At 40.6% G+C, this 19,785-nt stretch overlaps 1 protein-coding gene across 9 annotated transcripts in view; it reads left to right on the forward strand.

Annotated features, from left to right (window-relative positions):
- The window catches only part of ZFAND6 (zinc finger AN1-type containing 6), a 37,566-nt gene extending 19,648 nt beyond the window's left edge, over positions 1–17,918 (forward strand). For 4 of the 9 annotated variants that reach the window (XM_030496849.1, XM_030496848.1, XM_030496847.1 and 1 more), the window contains 5 exons: positions 6,222–6,397; positions 7,671–7,788; positions 9,974–10,074; positions 16,182–16,295; positions 16,894–17,918. In XM_030496849.1, coding sequence (XP_030352709.1) covers positions 6,247–6,397; positions 7,671–7,788; positions 9,974–10,074; positions 16,182–16,295; positions 16,894–17,042 — 633 coding nt within the window. In that variant the 5' untranslated portion in view covers positions 6,222–6,246 and the 3' untranslated portion in view covers positions 17,043–17,918. Of the gene's footprint in view, positions 1–4,452; positions 4,536–5,145; positions 5,261–6,221; positions 6,398–7,670; positions 7,789–9,973; positions 10,075–16,181; positions 16,296–16,893 lie in introns of all 9 variants that reach the window. The other 5 variants (XM_030496851.1, XM_030496852.1, XM_030496853.1 and 2 more) reach the window with 4 other exon arrangements.
- The last annotated feature ends 1,867 nt before the right edge of the window (positions 17,919–19,785 follow it).

The raw sequence follows: 19,785 nt of genomic DNA on the forward strand, positions 1-19,785 counted from the left end.
GTAACTGTGCGTCCAGTGCTTTATACCCTGAGTAGTGTCCTGGAAGCAGGACACCTGAGGAGCTGTATATCTGCAAATTCTGCTGCGAAGCAGCATCCTCAAACACAGCCAGTGCTTTGGTAACTTCAGCAAGATTCAACAGAGCTCTGCTCCTCGGCCTTTATTTGCCATTTGTTTTGATAAGCCTGTTGAGGAATGTATTTCCTATTTACTGTTTTTTGTACCAACATGCCTTTTCATCTGGTGATACAGGTGGTATTGGATATCTGTACCAGTGCATGCTCTAAAGTGACATGTATTTTTGTCTACACAACTTCATCTCTTGCTTTTACTTGTCCTTGGGATAAAGCTTTAAATATTTAAGTAGCACAAATTACAATTTTTGCAGTTTCTTCCTTTGTTAGCACAAAGAAAATGACCATTAGTACTGGTGCTATGTAAATTGTGCTGAATTGCTTCATTATAAAGGTGATCATGATAGAGGTGGGAATATTATAATCACTTGTTAAAATTGGATTCATCCTTTGAGGTGAGTGTCAGCTGAAATCTGTCAGTGCGTTGATCTTTGACAGTGAAGAGAGCAGCTAAACTGTAGAAAGCAGTTACACTAAATGCTCTGCTTTCTCTTTGAGAAGCATTTTCAAAGCTGGCATCAGTATGGTTCAGTTTCAGTGCTGAAGCAGAATGCTGTTTGGGTGGTCTCTTCTGCTTCAGTGTGAGCAGCAGGGAGGGATCCTTCCCATACCAGTCACGAATTTTAGGAGTGTTTGCAGAACACACGGCTGTACTTGAGCTGAGGTAGCGGATGTGAGGATCTGCTTGCTTTCCCTACCACAACTTGAAGTATGAGGACAACTGGAATTCAGGAGATCTTTGGGGAAGATGAGGAGAAGGCTGGCTTCTGTGCAGGAGTTTTTATTTTCTGGTTGAGGGAAGGGGGAAGGGAAAGAGATTATTCCTGTACCTCATGTTTAATCCTGCTAAATACTGTGTGCTCTGATCTTACTGATTAACATTTGAAGCCTATAAGGCTAGGATATCAGTGATTTGAAACTAGTAGCATATAAACATTTTAATTAATAGGAAAAGAGGGAGGTGGAAGAAAGACTAGTATTGTGGTGCCTGCTTTGCGGGTAAGGGATGTACACAAGTATTTTGTTACTTGCTCTGCAGAGTATTGGAAGAGGGGTGTCTTTTCCCACAGAACCTGATGTCCAAAAGACTTGGACTGCTTTAATGTTTCTACAGCTTCAGCTCTATACACTTTATAATTGGGAATGTCTTTTATATGGTTGATTGTGGGTTTTGCTTGATAGAGAGAATAACTTACTCTCTGAGGGTGTGCACTGGTGAGTGGGGAATGGCAGGATCTGTAGCAACAGCAGTAAGCAGGCCTTGTAGATGCATGAAGTTGTAGGTATGACAGGAGTAACAGGAATGGGTAGACTTGAAGCACCAGATCTGTAGGGAAAGAGGACTTAGCACGCAGCTCTGCAGGCTGCCATGCTTCTAGGGGCAATAAATGGTTTTGAGAAGAAAATTTCAGAGGTACTTTTGGCTTAAGCTTAGCAATTTTTAGCTAATACAAAAAGTTTGTTCATGGGATAATCTTCAACGAAGTGAATGTTCCGAGTTTATGTTGTTGAAGGCTCTTGCACTCCCTCTGGTTTGCTTCCTTCTTATTAGTGCTTGTACAACTGGTTATATGACTATACTGTAAAGCAAAGGAGGGAACATGCTTAAAATATTTAAGAGTTTGGTTGTGTGTATTTTTTTATTATATATTTCTTTTCTTTTTTTAAGATGAATCAATTCTGTGTTCAGGATGACCCTATGAACGTTGTGCAAGCTCAGCCTGGGGGGAGCAGGCAGAGCCCAGAGGTGTTTGCAGTAGCTTTACAAGCTCCACGTTTATCTTGTGACACCTCAAACCGAGTGGGACATACATGTAGCCATGATGATCCCAAGACCTTGCTGTCACTTCAGCTATGTGAAGTTGCTTTAGGTTTAGTACTGCAGCCAAGTTAGGAGACCAGTTTTGAAAGTACAGATAGGGTATGCACTTGGAATATATTTTACAGTGATGCTCAGCAAGGGCTAACTGCCCCTGAAAAGGGTCGTCCTATCTTTAGCCTTGTCAGTTCCTTTTGCGCTGTATATCAGTTGTCTAGAGTTGATCTATGTCAGCTCAGCAAGCTCTCCAGTTCACCAGAATAAATACTCCTGTTTTTTCCATCAGATGGATGAACTGATCTGACTCAAGGATGAGGTGGGGGTGTGCAGCAGGGGATGGGGCTGCAGGAGCAGGCTCACCCCTTTCACAGTGCTGCTAAGGCTGCAATTTCAGTGACAGCCCACCATTACTGGCTTATGTGATGGTTGGGCTCGGCAGTACTAAAGATCTTCCCGCATGAGGAATTACGGATGGTTTTGAAACAAAAATCATCTGAAGCTGAGCCAAGAACTGGGGTGAGGAGAGGTCTTCCCTCCTCCCGAAACATCTGTTCAGTGATCTCTTACTGTACATGTTTGCTGAGATAGGGACAGAGTCCGTCTGCTCTGCTTGTGGCTGTTTTGACTCCTGCCCGAGCAGCGCGGAAGGGAAGTCCCTGAGGCACAGTGCTGTGTCATCTTGGCCTTTGCCCACATGCAGTATGGATCTGTACAGGAGAGGTATGTCTGAAGTGCAGTGGCAGGAACCGCCAGCACTTGGATCTCTTCCCTTACATTTTCAATGCCTGTTTTAAGCTAGGCTAATGCTTTAAGCCTGCTCTGCTGCTGAAACAAGTGGTTCCACACGTGTCTTCGGCTAGACCTTCTCTTATGCCCAAACAGCACGTGTGACGAACACAAGCTTGGATAGCAGTCTGTGTTAAAACTAATTGGCAGAAGATGGAGTGGTTGGTTTTCTAAGTTTGATCACTTCCTTCATTCATCTCAGTGCACGTGAGCACTGAGAGGGAGGGAACAGCATGGGAGAGGGGGTGAGAAGGTGGGGAGCAAGAGCTGCTTATACTGGTTTGGCATTCTGTGGCTTTAGGGTTCAAATAGATCAGTTGAACCATCTGAGCAGCTGCCAAAATGTGTGTTGTCCCTCCCCTCTGTCACGTGTCATCTGTCATCCCTTGGAGCAGTTCCACAGTTTCTTCCCCTGTGTTTTGTGCTTTTTTTGCTTTCCTTTTTTGCTTCTCTGTCTGTGTGTGAACTGATTGAGCTCAGTGAACTGTCGGAAAACTTTATGGTGGTGATGACCCTTCGCTTCCTGGTGGGTTTTTTTGGTGGCTCAGGGGACTAGTTGCGTGGGTGAGGGTCCAGCTCACCCTGGAGATGGTGTGGGGGATTGTATGTGATTGCCCTCTTCAGAGTGCATTGCACCATTATATTTGTGTTCAACTTCTTTCTCATTTGACTTCATAACATTGCGTCAGTTTGATCCTATCTCTTCTCCGTTTTATTCCCCAAGTATTAGCAACCAATGAAGGATCTTCCGCTTCCTGTGGCTTTTATTAAAACTCTTCAGAAGAATCCCTGGCACTTCCCCTTGGAGATTTAAGTATTCTGGAGCCTCATGCCAGTGGCTTGTGCTTTGGCTGGTGGCAGGATCCACTGGTTAATGAACTCGGGAACTGGCTTAGCTGGAACTCAGTCCAGCTTTTCTTGTTTTTCTTCTGGGCATCTTTGTGCACCTTTCACAATTTGTTTATTGAATCAGAGCAGACTTTTTTACATCCATGTTAGAAATTGCTATGCTGTGATTGCACTAGCACCTGGTCCTTCAGCAGTGGTTGTGTTGGGGGGTAACAATATTAGCAGTAACTGGTGCTGTTACTGAGTTCCTGTGTGCTGCTTGAAGCTAACTATTGACCAGAAAAGCCATCAGGTTTAATTTTGAAAGTTTGTGTGGTAAGGTTCTTTTATTGTGCTGCTGCTTGAAATTAAAAGGATTAATACTTGTATTGTGACACTAAATCTGTTAGCTCTTATGAAATATTCTGCCCAATGTTTTTAAATTAGTCTTTCAATCTTAAACATTCTATGCCAAGAGTGACTTGCGTAAGGTTTAATCTTTAAATGGGTTTGAGTTACCAAAGCACAGAAAACTCATGTTCATTTACACTCTCTTGCTGAATGTTGGGCCCAGCATAAGAACTGAATTCCCACTTGCGCTACTTGCAGTTGAATTCTAAAGGGCTGTCTGGAGAAAGGCAGGAATGAAAGTGCTCTTTCAGCTACAAGTACAGTACTTCAGCAAAATCAAATTTAGCTGTCGTTTGAGGTCAATGAGGGCTTTGTATGTGGAAAGCAAATGCTTCTATATTGGGGTGGGGGAGTGCAGTCAAACAGCTGAAATAAGCTTAATTGCAGGTTGAAGCTGAATAAGATACTATCAGGGATTTTTATTTTGTCTTCCTGCCTGTACATCTTGTATCTTGAATACTTTCTCATCCTTAGAGTACCTTACTGCTGTGAACAGAGGACTTGACTGTCATTATTGTTTTGCTGTAAGCTTTTCAACTCAGAGGTTTGCTTTTGAGGTATGAATTTCATATACTTTGGGAAAATAAAAACAAAATGCAATGCATGTGGGTGTGAGAAGAGAGGAGGATATTTGTATAAAACCAAAATAATGGGAAGCTTGTTTGTATTTGGCTTCAAAAACATCTGATGTAGAAGGAAATCTTTTTACTCTGGTGTATTTCTTCCTGTGGTTTAGTCTAATTCTATAATATGGTAGTTGGTGAAGTATTCAAATATCTTGAAACCCCTTTACCTCTGGGTTTTCTTTGCTTTTGAAATATACTGATGTTACTTGAAAGATTTTATTATTTTAGTAATATTGGTTATCTTTGGTTTGACTAGCAAGAATTAAAATCATAGAATCATAGAATGGTTTGGGTTGGAAAGGACCTTAAGATCATCTAGTTCTAACTCCCCTGCCGTGGGCAGGGACACCTCGCACTAAACCTTGTCACCCAAGACTCCAACCTGGCCTTGAACACCGCCAGGGATGGAGCATTTACAACTTCCTTGGGCAACCCATTCCAGCGCCTCACCACCCTCACAGGGAAGAACTTCTTCCTTATATCTAACCTGAACTTCCCCTGTTTAAGTTTGAACCCATCACCCCTTGTCCTATCATTACAGTCCCTCATGAAGAGTCCCTCCCCAGCATCCTTGTAGGCCCCCTTCAGACACTGGAAGCTGCTCTGAGGTCTCCACGCAGCTTCTCTTCTCCAGGCTGAACAGCCCCAACTCTTAGGTAGGCCTAAGTTGATCTTAAATGAAATAATGATACCTTGAGATACTTGGGTTTCTTAATGTGAAGGGGTTTTTTTCCTTTCAAAACTGATACAAAAAAGGGCAAGAATAGGGGGGGTAAATAATGGAAAATTAATTTTTATCTCGCTGAGTGACCTGTCAATAACTCATGTACAGGTGAGACCATTTGAGAACAGTTTGGGGGCTCAGAATACTGTTGCATATGGTCATTTTTTGTCTTCTTTTGTATTAAGGAGGTTTACAGATCTTTTACGAAGAAAACTAAATCTAAAGATGTTAGGAGTTGCCTTGATATTTATCTCTTATTTCTCTTTTCACACAAAACTGATATATAGGAGGTATATGTGCACAGTGTAATATTTGACTGAAAAGGTGATTTTTCTTTTTTCATGTGAAAAATCATAATTCAGGCTTTGTGGTAGGTAGTTGTGTTGTCCTTCACGAATGATGTGGTGACTAAACAGTAACTTGCGAATTCATGTGATTATTGTTAATAATAACTATTACACAGTAAGTAAGCATGTGGTACCATGCTTGTCTTTTCATTCTGTAGTACTCATTCACAGTATCAGGTGTTCATGTTTCAAGAAGGGTTCAGCATAAGTGTCCCCCTCCCCTACCCTCCCTTACCTTACTGCTAGAAGCAATATTTCCATTATTATTTCCTAAAATAACTTTTCTTTGTGGGCTTTATGTTGACCAGAAAATGGTGGGGCTGGAAGGGTCTGTATCTATGGGTCATGTAAATCATACATATAACTGTTTCTGTCTTATTGCGCAGACCTTATAGATTTTTATTTTAGGAAAATGCATTGAGTTATCCACAAGGCTTCTTTTCTAAAAGATCTTCTTGCTGAACTACAGGAAACTCTGGATTTTGAAATGTCAACTCTGAAAGAAGGGTGTTCTCAGGTCGCTAAATACTGGGTTGTATGTTTCAATTTCAGGTTTGTAGAAGAAGGGAAAATGGCTCAAGAAACTAACCGTAGCCAAGTGCCTATGCTTTGTTCCACTGGTTGCGGATTTTATGGGAATCCTCGTACAAATGGCATGTGTTCAGTGTGCTACAAAGAACACCTTCAAAGGCAGAACAGTAATGGTAGAATTAGCCCTCCTGGTAAGTAATGCTAGCATACATCTGTTTGAACAACTCCAAATGACACAGTAGATGGCAACTTGCTTCCTAATCGTGTCCAAATACTAAAAATGTAGGAGCATTAGTGCAAACCGTTCTATTCCAACATTATGGAATGAGCTTGGATGAAGTGCTCATGATATAATTGTGCTATGATTAATCTGCTCAGAAGTAGACTCTTGGAAATGCTTAGATTAATACAGAAGGTATTAGCAATTTGAAGGTATAAAAATGCAGTAAAAATTACTACACCAACATATTTTTCCTGAAATTACTGACAGAGATAACATTTAGCTTGGGGAATGTTTGTGAAAACATTTAAAATCCCGGTATTTAATTTCTGCAGTCTGATGCTGAAGGATTAACCTGTAGATGCTTTTTAAGAATAGTTGCCCTTAACTTAAGGGAGAGATTGTTTTTGTTCCTTTTGGCCCAGTGTTCCATGTACTTGTGGTCTTTCCTACAAAGCAGATTTCCCACTGAAGTAAGTGCTGTCCTCATACATTCACTCTATAGAAAAAGCTAGACTGCTCTTCCGCCTTTAAATTAATGGTAGTGCCCTCAAAGAGGAAACCTTTCTCTGCTCTGTTCGCCCCAATGTTTTCAACTTGATGTTGTTCTGGGGGTAAGAGGGTTAGGGAGCGCTTCCCTGGAGCTGCTAAAATGTCTCTTCTGGCTTGTCTGAAAACTGACAGCAAGGAGTCTCAGGGTGCACTTTGGAATATCATAGAAGCATAGAATGGTTTGTGTTGGAAAGGACCTTAAGATCACCTAGTTCCAACCCCCTGCCATGGGCAGGGGTGCTTCACACTGGACCATGTCACCCAAGGCTCTGTCCGATCTGGCCTCGAACACTGCCAGGGATGGAGCATTCGAAGTAATAGCTTCCATTGAAACCTGGGAATCTAGGTTCTACAACCTCAAAATGGATCCTAAGTGGTATTAGGGTGCTACACTACTGTTTCTCACAGATCTATTTTGATTTTTTTAAACAAAACCCAAGCTTATGTCAGAATACTGCAGTTCATGCTGAGAAAGCTGTTGCTCGATTCTTTGATTAGCACAAAATAGTAAGTATTTGAAAGCTCCACCTTCAAAATTGTGTAACTTCTGGGGGCATGGGGCTTGATCATGATCAAAATATAGCCAGACATAATTACTTTTGTGTCATGGGGGTTGAAGAATAATTGCATAGTATAACTTCTGTAATCCCAGGAAGTAGTGTAACACATTTACATTAGTATGTTCCTTCCAGCACCCTCTGTCAGTAGTATAACTGAGTCCTTACCAGTTCAGTGTACAGAAGGCAGCACCCAGGAAACTCAGTCAACTTTAGAATCTACATCGACTCCATCGACATCCATGCAGCCAAGGTAAGCTGTTTCTCTCTTCTGGGCTTTGAAGTAAAAATCTGTATTAAGGTGCTTAAATGAAGTGTACCGATACTGCATAATTAAATACTAGGGCCTGAATTAGGAAAATGTGTAAGATTTAACTGCTAACTTTAAAGTATGGGATCTCGCAGTAAATAGTAGCTGATCTGTTAGCTACATCTTACATTCAAATGCAAATTCATCTTTAGAATTTAGCCTCAAATAGGAGCGATGCCAGCTTCGTGCTGTTCTACAGGGACTTGTCTGGCTGGTCTTCTGACTCCACAATGTGCAGTTGGCTGTACCTTTACCAAAGGAGAGCTCTTTCCATCTTAGAAACGTGGGGATTTTGTAAAATGGCAGAAAGCTGTTTTCTAGAGTTCTCATAACTAAATGTATGATAATGTGTTAACAAACTAGTTGCTTTGCAGAAAGTGGAGTGTACTAGAACAGGGAAAAGATATATCTGAATCTTACTACAGGTTGTGCAACGGAACTGATTTCTGATTAAACAAGCGATTTCCAACTGGATTATTCAAGGAGACATAATGTCCTCTTGTAAATCACTCAGACTTACTAAGTGCTTTTCACTTGTAAAAGCTAAATATTTGTTTATATTTAGTGGCTGCATTTCAGTTTTGGAAATTGAGTGGAAAATGTTAGTGTGTTATATTATGGAAGCTAACTTGCAGTAATACTCATTCTAACTTTCCTTTAGAAGTCACAGTGTAGTAAAGGACAGGCTGAGGGTGATTTCATCAATTATTGTTGGCCAGTTCTTTTCAGACTGTTTTCTGCTCCTTAGCTTTTTATAGGAGGTGTTATCTTATGCTTGGATCCTGCATATGAACTGAGAGCTAGGTGCGATGCTTGATGCTGTATTTGGTCTTGCTATTCTGGGATTTCTGACTGGGGTAGAAAGTAGATATCTTACCCTGATACAACTCTTCTGGTATGTGCAAAAAAACAAAACAAAATGATCCAGCTCAGTGCACAGAAGTGAACCAATTACAGTGCCTTGGGTTCTTCTCACACAATCTTCAGTAGCATAGAATCATAGAATAGAATCATAGAATAGTAAGGGTTGGAAAGGACCTTAAGATCATCTAGTTCCAACCCCTCTGCCATGGGCATGAAAGTGGAAAAAAAGTATCTCTTTGATCACTAGCTTGATTACTGGTTACAGGAGAAATAAGTGGATGGTTGCTCTTACACTGGTTCTTTTGAAGTGTGAGTTCTTTTTTCCAACATAAAAGCAGGGATTCAACTTCAGTCTCTGGTAATACCTCAGAGTTATGATACGCTGAGAAAATATCTAGTAGATTGACAATGCCTTTTTGTAGGTGACCAAACTTGCAGTTCAAGATCTACGTGCAATTCTTGGCAATTAATATTTCAATTCCAATGCCTTGGTTGTGTTGTGGATTACTGGTAGGGCTTTGGTTCCATGAGCTGTTGGATAATCCAATTTCTTGGATTTGGAGTAAATCTCTAAGTGGAAAGGGAGAGACAGATAGGGCAAATGGGGTAGTGCTACCTCTCGCTTGGGACTTCAGTTCTCTCTTGTGCCATAGTAGAGCTGCTGGGTGAACAGTGTGGCTGTGTATGACTGCTAATATTGAACCTCTCTCCCATAACTGTCCGAGGTATTCATCTGTGAGTTTCCAGCCATGCTGTGATTTTAGCAGTAGGGCTGACAGGGTTGGGAAGTTTGGCCAGCACCACTTTAAACTGTGAAAACCTAAGGAGTTCTGTGTACAGCTGCAGATGCTTTATTACAGGAAACATTGACATGCTGCAATTTTCTTGTTCATATCACTAGAACACCAAAAGTAGCTCCTCTACAATTATCCTGCTGACTTATGTTATAAAAATCCTCGCATACTGAATGTTGCATTGTTGTTTCTGTGTGGAAGGATGGCATGCCAAACTACCCCAAAATATTTTTTTTCCTTTTTACATCTGATTTATTGCATTCAGTATGAACACAAAAACATGTAACTTTTTCATCAATTCAGGTTCTCCAGTAATCTTAGACACTGTGGCATTTTTAAACGGTGACAGAAACAACTTTAGTGTGAAAAGCTTTGGCATGCTCTTTCCTTAAGAAAGACAATATAATGCATTTCTTTCAGGAATGCTTGACATACCTCAAAAATCATAACCTCTTTGTTTTACCCTCCAGCCCTGTGTCAAGTCAGTCACTCTTAACAGAATCTGTAGCATCATCCCAACCAGATAGTACGGCTGCGGACAAAACAGTACCTGAGACAGAAGATTTGCAAGGTTGGTGCATAGTTTTCAGAGACAGAACTTACAAATAATGTTTTTAAAAGTTTGACTGTTCTTAATATACTTCTGTTCAAGAGATGGCTTATTCTCAAACCCAAATATTTTGTGAAATCAGAAGGCAAATAAGGATAAACCTTCTTAAAAGGCAAGTCTTAAAATGAAAACTTCTATGTTTAACTGGTGGTTTCAGTATCTTCCATAAGAAGTGTGTTGATTGGGGTTAGAAATGCGCATCATAAATCAGTCTACTGTTCTGATTTTATGCCACAGCTATTACATGTAAGTAGGGTTTTTAGTATCTGTTACTTCTCAGACTAGTCATTGCAGCAAATATCACAGTTTATGACTCTATTTGTGATAGAGGGTGTTAGGACATACCTATTATAAGAACAGTGTTAGTATCTTGTATAAGCATGAAATACCTATAGAAGAACCTTTCACCTGTGAACTGTAGTGGTGTAATATTTAGACCCACTGAAATTAGGAAATATAAAATTGCTAAACCACAAACTCTGGTTCCATGAAGGAATATGGCTGAGTGGGTGATTTTAACTATATTAGCCTAACGTCCTTATTGCTGGTACACTGGGGTTTTTTTTCGCCTCTTTTCTTCTTTTTATGTGCAGGCTTGCAGAGCTTAAAATGAAAGAGTTTTTAAAAGTGTTTCTTAAGAAACGGCAAAAATGCTCAGACTTCTAATCCATAGACATTATAAAAGGTATTTAAAAGCGAGTCAGCAAGTATTCCGCCTTTACTTCTGCTGACACAGCTAAGGCTTTAGTGGGTAGAGTTATGTTTCTGTAGACTAGTCTAAATATAGTAGTTTGGGTTCTCCACAGATACAACATGTAATTCCACTTAAAAGATGCTAAATATACATTCTTTTATTGTACCTCTGGTATCAAAGTTTGGTTTTCGGATACTTTTCTAAACCTGAGCTCACCTTTCTTGTAGGTGGAAGGGAAGAGTAGTTATTCAGCTATTGTGCTGAATAAGGCCACCTCTGTCACACAAACAGCAGCTTTAAAACCTGGAGAAAATGCTTTAATGCTACTGCTATTTTGTACTAGCCTTTGAGATGTCAATTACTAGAAAGATGTTTACTCTTAAAAGGTATATTCTAGCTGTAAGTTCTCATATCTGCAAGTTTTCTTTGTGAAGCTGAGAGCTCTTGTTGCCTCAGTTTTGACAGTGCACGGAACACATGCTCTTAATATTGATCCGTGATGTCTGGCCTTGCCCAGCTTGAGAGAATAGCAAGTGCTGGAAAGGCTTATGCTTCTGATGCTCTATAGATAGTACAGCAGAGGTAGGTTTGCAAGCTAGATTTTCAGTTGATACACTTCTGAGTAATTCAGATAAGGCTTTACTGTCATCCCTGTTCTGCAGTACAGGGAACTTGGGATGTGCTGCATGCCTCATGCAGCAACCCCGCTCCCATACATGTACATCTCTTTCCGGCAACCTCTGGGAAGTAGAACACCTCAGTCATGCACGTGAATATTGCACTGCAAGTTTACACTGGTATGGATGGGCATATATTGGAGAACATAAAGACAGCTTCTGTAAGCCGATCTTCCTACTACCCTTTGTTAGTCTCATGATTCTTAGTCTTCCCTCCAGTGCTTGAATTAGTCTCTCTGTTTACGTATGTATCTTGGCTTAGCTGAAAGTTGAAACTCTAGGCTTACAGGATCTACTGTCTTTGCACTGGGAGGTGGGGGGAGTGCTTTACTTTAAAATCATCTTTGATGCTGTGAGGTGGCTTTGGGCCTGTGAAAAGACTTTTCCCAGCAAGTTTTCAGAGGCATGTCTTCTATGCATTTGCATAAATCTGCGCTCCTTCTAATTCGCATCTCTACAGCTAGTTCTCCCTATGAGAAGAAAAGATGATTTTCTCAACTAGAAGCTTTGATTTCAGGGGCATATTCACATTTTACAGTATGTATTTCAAGGCTCAATCTATATCAGGTGTTTAGAGTACTCAGCTGTGTCATTTTCTTTGTACCATAGTGATTTCTAAACTAAGAACACCACCACTCTGTAATTGCAGTTCTAAATTACAATCCCTATTTATAACTCACTGTGGCAGGGTCAGCCTCGTTTCCTGAAGAGTTGCTTCTGTGCTATTCCTTAACTGAAAATCAGTGTTTTGCTTTGAAAGTGTAAGTTTGGAAAGGAAAGCTGCTCATGATGGATGCTAAGTGGATTTCACTGAATTGTCACAATTTTGCAGCCTAAAGCTGCTTTTTTTTTTTTTTTTTTCCCACCCCACATCATTCAGAATTCAGTTTTCTTCTATTCTGAGCATCTCTCCAACTCACTTTTACATTGCCTCATGGGCTGTTGTACCTTTTGCTCATCACTATAGCCCTGTTAGGATTAGCCAGGCAGGTTTCATTATTTGTTAGCCAGGGGATTAACAAGACCTGCAAGCAGGAGAAGAAAGGTCTTCACTTCTTTAGGATTAACAAGTTTAAAACCATCCAGGTTGGGATTCATGGTTTATTTCAGGGAGGTTTTTAAAGGTAAATGAGACTTGTCATGGAAGGCAGGAGCAGTCTACCGCATACTTTATGGAGCTCTTCCAATTAAATAATGTAGAGCTAGAAGTATAAATTGGTGGGTTCTTGGCCTCTTTTGTGTCTGTACACTTCGGAGAGCCAAATCAGCTGCTCTGATTTTTGAACTTGTTGAGAATCAGGTCAATATATGAGCATTGCAGAGTGCAATCAGCCTTGTATTATAGTGTGCTTACTATTTTGAAAAATCAAAATACAAACTAAGAGTAGAATAACTAGCTAAAAGGTACATAGCTGTTATGAATGAAGTCACCTGTTCCTGTGCTCATCTGGGTTTTTAGTGAGGTAAAACAATTCAGTCATTGCTGACTAAGTTTAAAAAAACCTTCATATTAGAATAATTAAGTTGCTACAGAATTTTACATGGAGGTAACCTGGAACCAAGGCAGGCGCTGTTGAACTCGTGGCATCAACTTCAGTGGATCTTACCAGAACTAGCTCAGTAGACAGTACTAGAAAGGAACTGATGGATACTTCAGATTTTTGTCATAGTATCAGGGGCTCAGAGGTAGAGTATGATACTAACATAGAAAATAATAATTTACTGGATGAATGCTCCAGGGAGAGAGGAAACATTAATGAAGAGGATTTAAAACTAAATGCTGTAGGTACGTGTGCTCTTATTTATTTTGCCTCTTCTCAACACTGGGACCGTGTATTTTAGGCTAATTTTAACACTAAGCTGAAGTAATGTTAGGAATTAGTGATCTTCTTAAGATTAACTTCACATTTCATTCTTCTGGAGGGATGGGTATTCTTCTTCATAGATCTTGCCAGATACATTTAAGAGGTGAACGTAGCTGTTCATGCTTTTCCTGTGCAAATGAAGAACCTTTTTTCTTTCAGCACCTCTGCTTACTAATGCAGGAGTGACAAATGTAAAACATCCAGAGCAGGGAGAGAGTCTTGCAGCAAATGCACACAAGGATGCAAGGACTGGAGTGTGCTTTGTCTTGCATATGCTATTTTCAAGTCAGAGTATACTGAAGTTCAAGCAGGGTTGGCACAAGCAAAGCAGTAGCAAAAGCTTCTGCCTTTAGGAAGAAATCCAGGCTCTGCTTGTTTTGATCAGCTATGAACATAGTCTGTAAAGGGAACTTCTAGTGGCCAGCCCAACTTGTCAACTCCAGAAAAATGAGTGTGTCTCATGCTTTATTCCTTTTTGGTTAGTTGGCAGCTTGTACTGGTGCTGCCAGTGCTTCTGTTCTCCAGCTAAAGGCAGAGCTGGGGCTGGGGAAGGGAGGGAATTGGTTCAAGTAAAGCAGGCAGCAGTATCCTGGAATCCAGACAAAGTACAGCAGCTGGGAGTGGCTGCAACATGTTTCCTGCAAGATCCAAACTGTGTGGTATTGCATTTTACCTGGCTTTTTTTCTATTGCATTCATCACAGCTGTAGCACTAAACACTGGTACTTTGTCATCTAAATATGCCTTAGTGATGGGATACTTATAATTTTATCATAGAGGATTTTGAGTCAAAATCTTCTAGGCAAAACCAAATTGAGATCCAAAATTTATGGTTACTGTAAGATACAAAGTGACTCGTGGCAACAGTAGAAAAATCTCTGCAGTCAGTTCTACAGTAAGCAGCAGCTCTTAAATACTTCTAAACCTTTTTAATGTGAGAGCCATATGCACAAAGAAAATATAAGTATGTATGTATTAGAGCCTTGTTATGCAGGGAAGGGTGCCAGTTTTTCCTGAATTTGGCTAGTTACAGATGCTTTTAGTAAAACTTTCACTGAGGTAACTGGATCTTGCTACAACAGGAAACGCAAACTTCAGAATGTTAACTGCTAAATGCTAGTTTATGACATGAACTTTCTTAATAAATTAATGAACACTGCAATGTCTGTTCCATATAACACTACAAGGGTTCATTTGAGTAAGTCTTACCACTTCGGATACATATCTCATATGTTTTAATCCTTATTGCTCTTGATTCTTGCTTTGCAGACCTTGGATATTATCTGTCCACTCAGAAATATGCCCTTTAACAGCCATTTGAAGCCACTGAACCTTTTTTCTTGTGAACTATCAATTCTTACAAATTTCAGGATGAAGTAAAGCTCTGCTTGTAACATAGATGGTGATTTTATTTTTTTTAAAGGATTTAATAAACCATGTCTTTGCTAGATTAACCCTTGGAATAAACTGTCCACTCTGGTGAAGTCTTTGCTGGTGGTCAGGTATTTTGCTACCCCTTGATGTTGTTTGGTACAGACTACAATGTGGGGTTTTTTTACATTGCAAAAGTAGAAAGTGCCATTTCCTTTTAAAAATAAAATCATCAGAATAGCAGCACAGGAAAAAAATACCCCAGCAGAATTGTCCTGCAGAATAGCAGTCAACTGGTGTAGAACTAGCACAGAACTGCCTCTGACAGCTTCCACCTAACAAAAGTCCAGCTGCACAGAGATGCCTGGAGCCTTTTTCCTGACAAATGTCTGGGCTTGTTGTTGTATTTCCTTTACAGTATTGGTTCTAGCTCTGCTTCCATTGAGGCTCCTCCCAGCTGGAGCTTGCTTTCATTCTTTGCCTCTTTGCTGCAAATACTCCTGGCTTCTGTGTCTCTTACTCGCTGGAGACTGGTCTAGCAATGGCTGGTAGGCAGAGATTGGCTCTTTGCCCTTCTTGAAATGAAGTTGGGTTTTTTGGTTGCTATTTCTGTTTTGCAATGTAAGGAATGTGCAAATACTTGAGGAAAACCAGCCAACTTCTATTTATACCTGGGTCACGCAAATACTACCGTGACTTGTTTATATTCTCCCACACAGCCTATAACCTGTCTCCTTCAGATATGAGTGAATACTAAAGTAGGTTGAAAGCTGTCTTTAGCCAAAGTGTCTTTAAAACAAGGTTCCTATCTGCTTCCTTCTGGGTTTCAGGGTAGTACTTCCTCCATGTAAGTCTGTGTATCTTAAGCTGATGGTACCTCTTTCCAGGCAGTGAGAGTAGCCTCTGTGTAGGCTTCTTCCAAGTGCGCAAGAGCAGCAGTGTCACAGTGGCAGAGATTGTTCTAAAACCCTGCATTTTGTGTGGCCTCAGGAGTGCAGCCTCCAGCAAAAATAATGTTGATTCAGTAGTCGAAACGGAGTGTTTTACTCAACTGATCCTAATAAATGCAGTGTGGCTTACAAGCAGATTTTAGGAACTGGACTAGTAACACTGATGGGGAACACTTGGGAGTTGGATTCTCTTCCCAAATCTGACAGCACTGAGTCTTATTCTTAAGCCTGGTGTTTATTATTTTGTTTCTTTATGGTATTTTTGTATTGTGAACTTTGTATGACCAGTCAGTGAATTCTCTCCTTAAATTTTATTGAAGATCTAGAAGGAGGGAGTCCATGTACCCTTACTGAGAGTCCATTACACTTTAGATGTGGAAGCTCCAGCAAAATGGATCACCCAGAACCTAAACTTATAAGAGGGGCTTTAGATTATCCTGTGACTTAAACAGAGGAAGGGGAGAGGCAGACAGTTTTTCCATTGCTCTTACTGACTTGTTTTTTAATGTTAGCCTCAGTGTCAGGGAATGCAGAGCCTACACCTGAAGAACAAGACAAGTCGCTTGACAAACCAAAACAGAGAAAGAATCGTTGCTTCATGTGCAGGAAGAAGGTTGGACTCACTGGTAAGAAATATGAATTCCACTTTTCTTACACTTGTTTAGGCTTTGGACCTTTGAAAGGTTTTCCTAAAGGGCAAATGGGGCATGGTTGTCTTGATGGTGATTTGAAATAAAACTTGGCCAAAGGTGCTCTCAGCTGGCTCTTACTAGATTTAGTCATGTATCATTTTGTTTTGCAACTTCCTGTCTTGAAGGTGAAGTTCATAATTCCAAATACTTCCCTTTATAAGGCTGCTTAGCTGAGGAATTGGATGATAGTTTGCTGCCATCCACTAATCAGCTTTGCAGTGGTTCAGTGAAAGGGCCTAAGAAAACTTGAGTTCTGTGGGGTGAAGGTTCATAAAGAAACAGAGCAGGAGGTCTCTAGGAACATGTTTTGTGCTAGTGTCATGTGATAGGAAGGAATGGTCAAGTAAAGTTCTAATGTGATCGCTTAAAAGTGTATTATTTGTGATTCTTATGCTTTCTGCAGCAGAGGCTCTTTGGCTGATTGACACTGGTGACTGAGATTTATTGCTAGTGAGTGAACACATTCAGGATTTAAAACAAACTGGTATAATTAAGAATGTTGAAATGTCTAAGCTAATGTTTCTGTCCGCAGGGTTCGAGTGTCGGTGTGGAAACGTTTACTGTGGTATGCATCGTTATTCAGACGTACACAGTTGCTCTTACAATTACAAAGCCGATGCTGCTGAGAAAATCAGAAAAGAGAATCCTGTAGTTGTTGGGGAAAAGATTCAGAAGATCTGAACTGCTGCTTCTGCTGGAATACAAAAATCCTCTGACCATCTGCAGATTAAATTGACTTGAGCTTTTTTCCTTAGTCATCAGGAACGTAGAGCAGTGTATCTTGCCTAGACCTTTTAATCATGCATGTCATCAGATGAATAGATTTTTTGGGTTTGGTTTTTTTTTTTTTCCCCTGTTTTGCAAATGACTCTGAACATTTATTTTCATTGCAGTTTTCTGTGGCTGAAGACTTAAGTAAACTTTACAAGTATTATCCTTTAAGATCATTTTAATTTTAGTTGAGTGCAGAGGGCTTTTATAACAAACACGGAGAGAACATTGGAGGGCTGTGCTTTTCCAGGATAAAACATGCATGCGTTAACTTTGCAGTTTATTTTCTTGTTGTATATAGCTTTTCTCTGCAGCACAATTTCCTTTTTTTGATAATGCCTTGTATGGCACAACTAGTTATCAGTAACTGAATGTATTTTAATCATTATGGCTGCTTCTGGTTTTTTTTTTTCCCCATTAACGAGAGGTTATACATGTTCGCATATTAGCTTGTTTGCACCCTCTACCTATTTATGTATGAATCATTTGTAATGAGAGTGTGTGCTGAGATTGTGTGTGGGGGGGGTTGGTTTTGTTTTTTTGTTTTTTTTGGTTTCGTTTTTTGTTTTTTAAATTGGGTTTTGTTTGTGTGTGTGGGGGGGGAAGGCTGTATGCACTTCACTGACTGCAGGTTTCATTGGGATTACATCCATCAGTCTGTCTGTACACAAATATGAAGAATGATCTGAAGTACCTGTGCTGTATTTATGTTTATCCACGTCTTAACTTTGATTAAATAAAATTTAAGAAAATTGGAGCCCTCGTGGCTGTCACTGGCATATGTAACTGGATGTCTCTTGCTTTATTTTCAGGGGGACCTTCTGTTGGTGGTTCCTTTACTTACAGTGTATTTAGTCACAGAGACCATGTATATCCCACTGCCACCTAACTTCTGATTACTTTTTTTTTTACCTATAACATATCAGAGAGACTAAAGTTTCCAGAAGCTTTCTACCTTGTGCATTGATACATTATGCCCAGGGAGTTCTCTGTGCTTCCTGTGCAGCGTGTCACTTGCATGCAGGAGCTGGGGGCAGATCTACAGGTAAAACAGATGCAGCCTTTGACTGGGCTTGTGGATCCATGCACGTGATTCTGGTTCTAGGAAATACAGCTGTGGGATTTGTGATCCACTGTCTGACAGTGCTGCACCTCCTTGAAGTTAGGTGAGGGAATGGTTCTTGAGATGGCTTCTCCCGTGAGGTGTCCCTACTTTTGAGGTTTGCAATCCGTGAACTTCAACATTTTGATACCACCACACGTGCCCTCTACTTGCTTCTTGGTGGATCCTACAGGCTTCAAAGTGATCCCCATCTGGGGGTAGGAGAAATTGTTCTTTCACCCTCTTGTGAGGGTGCTCAGTAAGTTTATTTCTTCCAGACTGCCTGTTTCATGATGAGTCTGTGCCTCAACTCTTCAACCACCCTGGTCATCTGTATAACTTAAAGATTGAGTGGTTTTGTATTGCCAGCCAGTGCTGCTTATCACCACACGTAACGGTACACTAAAGTAGAGCTAATTCTTCTCCAGATGGTACTGATCTGCAGTTGAAATTTCACTTGGTGACTTGCCGCTGCTTTGAAGCATTTGTGAAATAAATGAGATTGCATGGCTTTATTTAAAACATTAAATTTTTAATCAAAGCTGGCTCCATCCTTTAAAATTCGGAATGCTCTTTAAAAGCTATGGCTGGCAATTAGTAGATAAAGCACCACATTTAGCATATAAACACACTGCAGCAGAAGGAGCTTTCTCTATCAGCCAGCTATAGAAAGTAATCTGCAAGACCCAATAACAAATGAAGTATCTCGTGCTTGCAAAAATGGCTTAACCACAATCTATGAAGCACATTGGTTTTATAGTAAAGGAGGGAATAAATAACTCTCTCCATCAAGTTTCGGTAATAGTCTGCCTCTTCATGGGTCAAAGATCCTCTATTTCCTCACCATTTGCTAAACTTCCTCTTACACAGCACAGAGCATGGACCAGCAGCAGCATTGTCTTTTGTGGGTATTTCTCAGTTCACTTTCCTCTTTGCTGCTACTTCCCTCTTTTCTAATCCTTCTCAGTGTGACTCCTTCCTCTTCCCTGTTTGTGGTCTCTTTCTTCCTAAGTGTACTTTTCTCTCCCCCACATGCCCTCCCTTCCAGTCTGCCTTTCATCTGACAGTGGTATTTCTGGGCTGATAGGAGACTGTAGAATTCACGGGGGGGGAACCCATCGTGTTTGTATTTTCTGGTGTCTGAGGGATGGAAAGAAGAAAAGGTACAAGGACAGCAACTGTCTTTGGACTTCACATGCTCCCTTCACATTATGAAGCAACAACTTTCTGGGCCTCAGTTACACAGTAGGAAGCATAACTGTGCAGAGTTAAGAGGAAACTTGCCTTGCAGTGCCTTGGCAGTACCAGCAGTGAGGCAGATCAGCATCAGGCAGTTCTCTTTCCAGACCTGTCACTCCCAAAGCAATCTAATAAACCTCCTTTGGCCTGGCTTGTGCTGATTTCTGAGTGCAGAATATTGAAAGAGTATGTGGCCCTCATATCTAAGCTTGCATTTAGAAGGGGAAACACACCTTCCTCTGACTTAAGAATTGCATGTCACCTTTATTTGCTTTGGCATTGGCTCTGTGTTATCATGGTGGTTGATCGGCT

The sequence above is a fragment of the Strigops habroptila genome, chromosome 9 (genome assembly GCF_004027225.2).
Source record: "Strigops habroptila isolate Jane chromosome 9, bStrHab1.2.pri, whole genome shotgun sequence".
Taxonomy (NCBI): Eukaryota; Metazoa; Chordata; class Aves; order Psittaciformes; family Psittacidae; genus Strigops; species Strigops habroptila.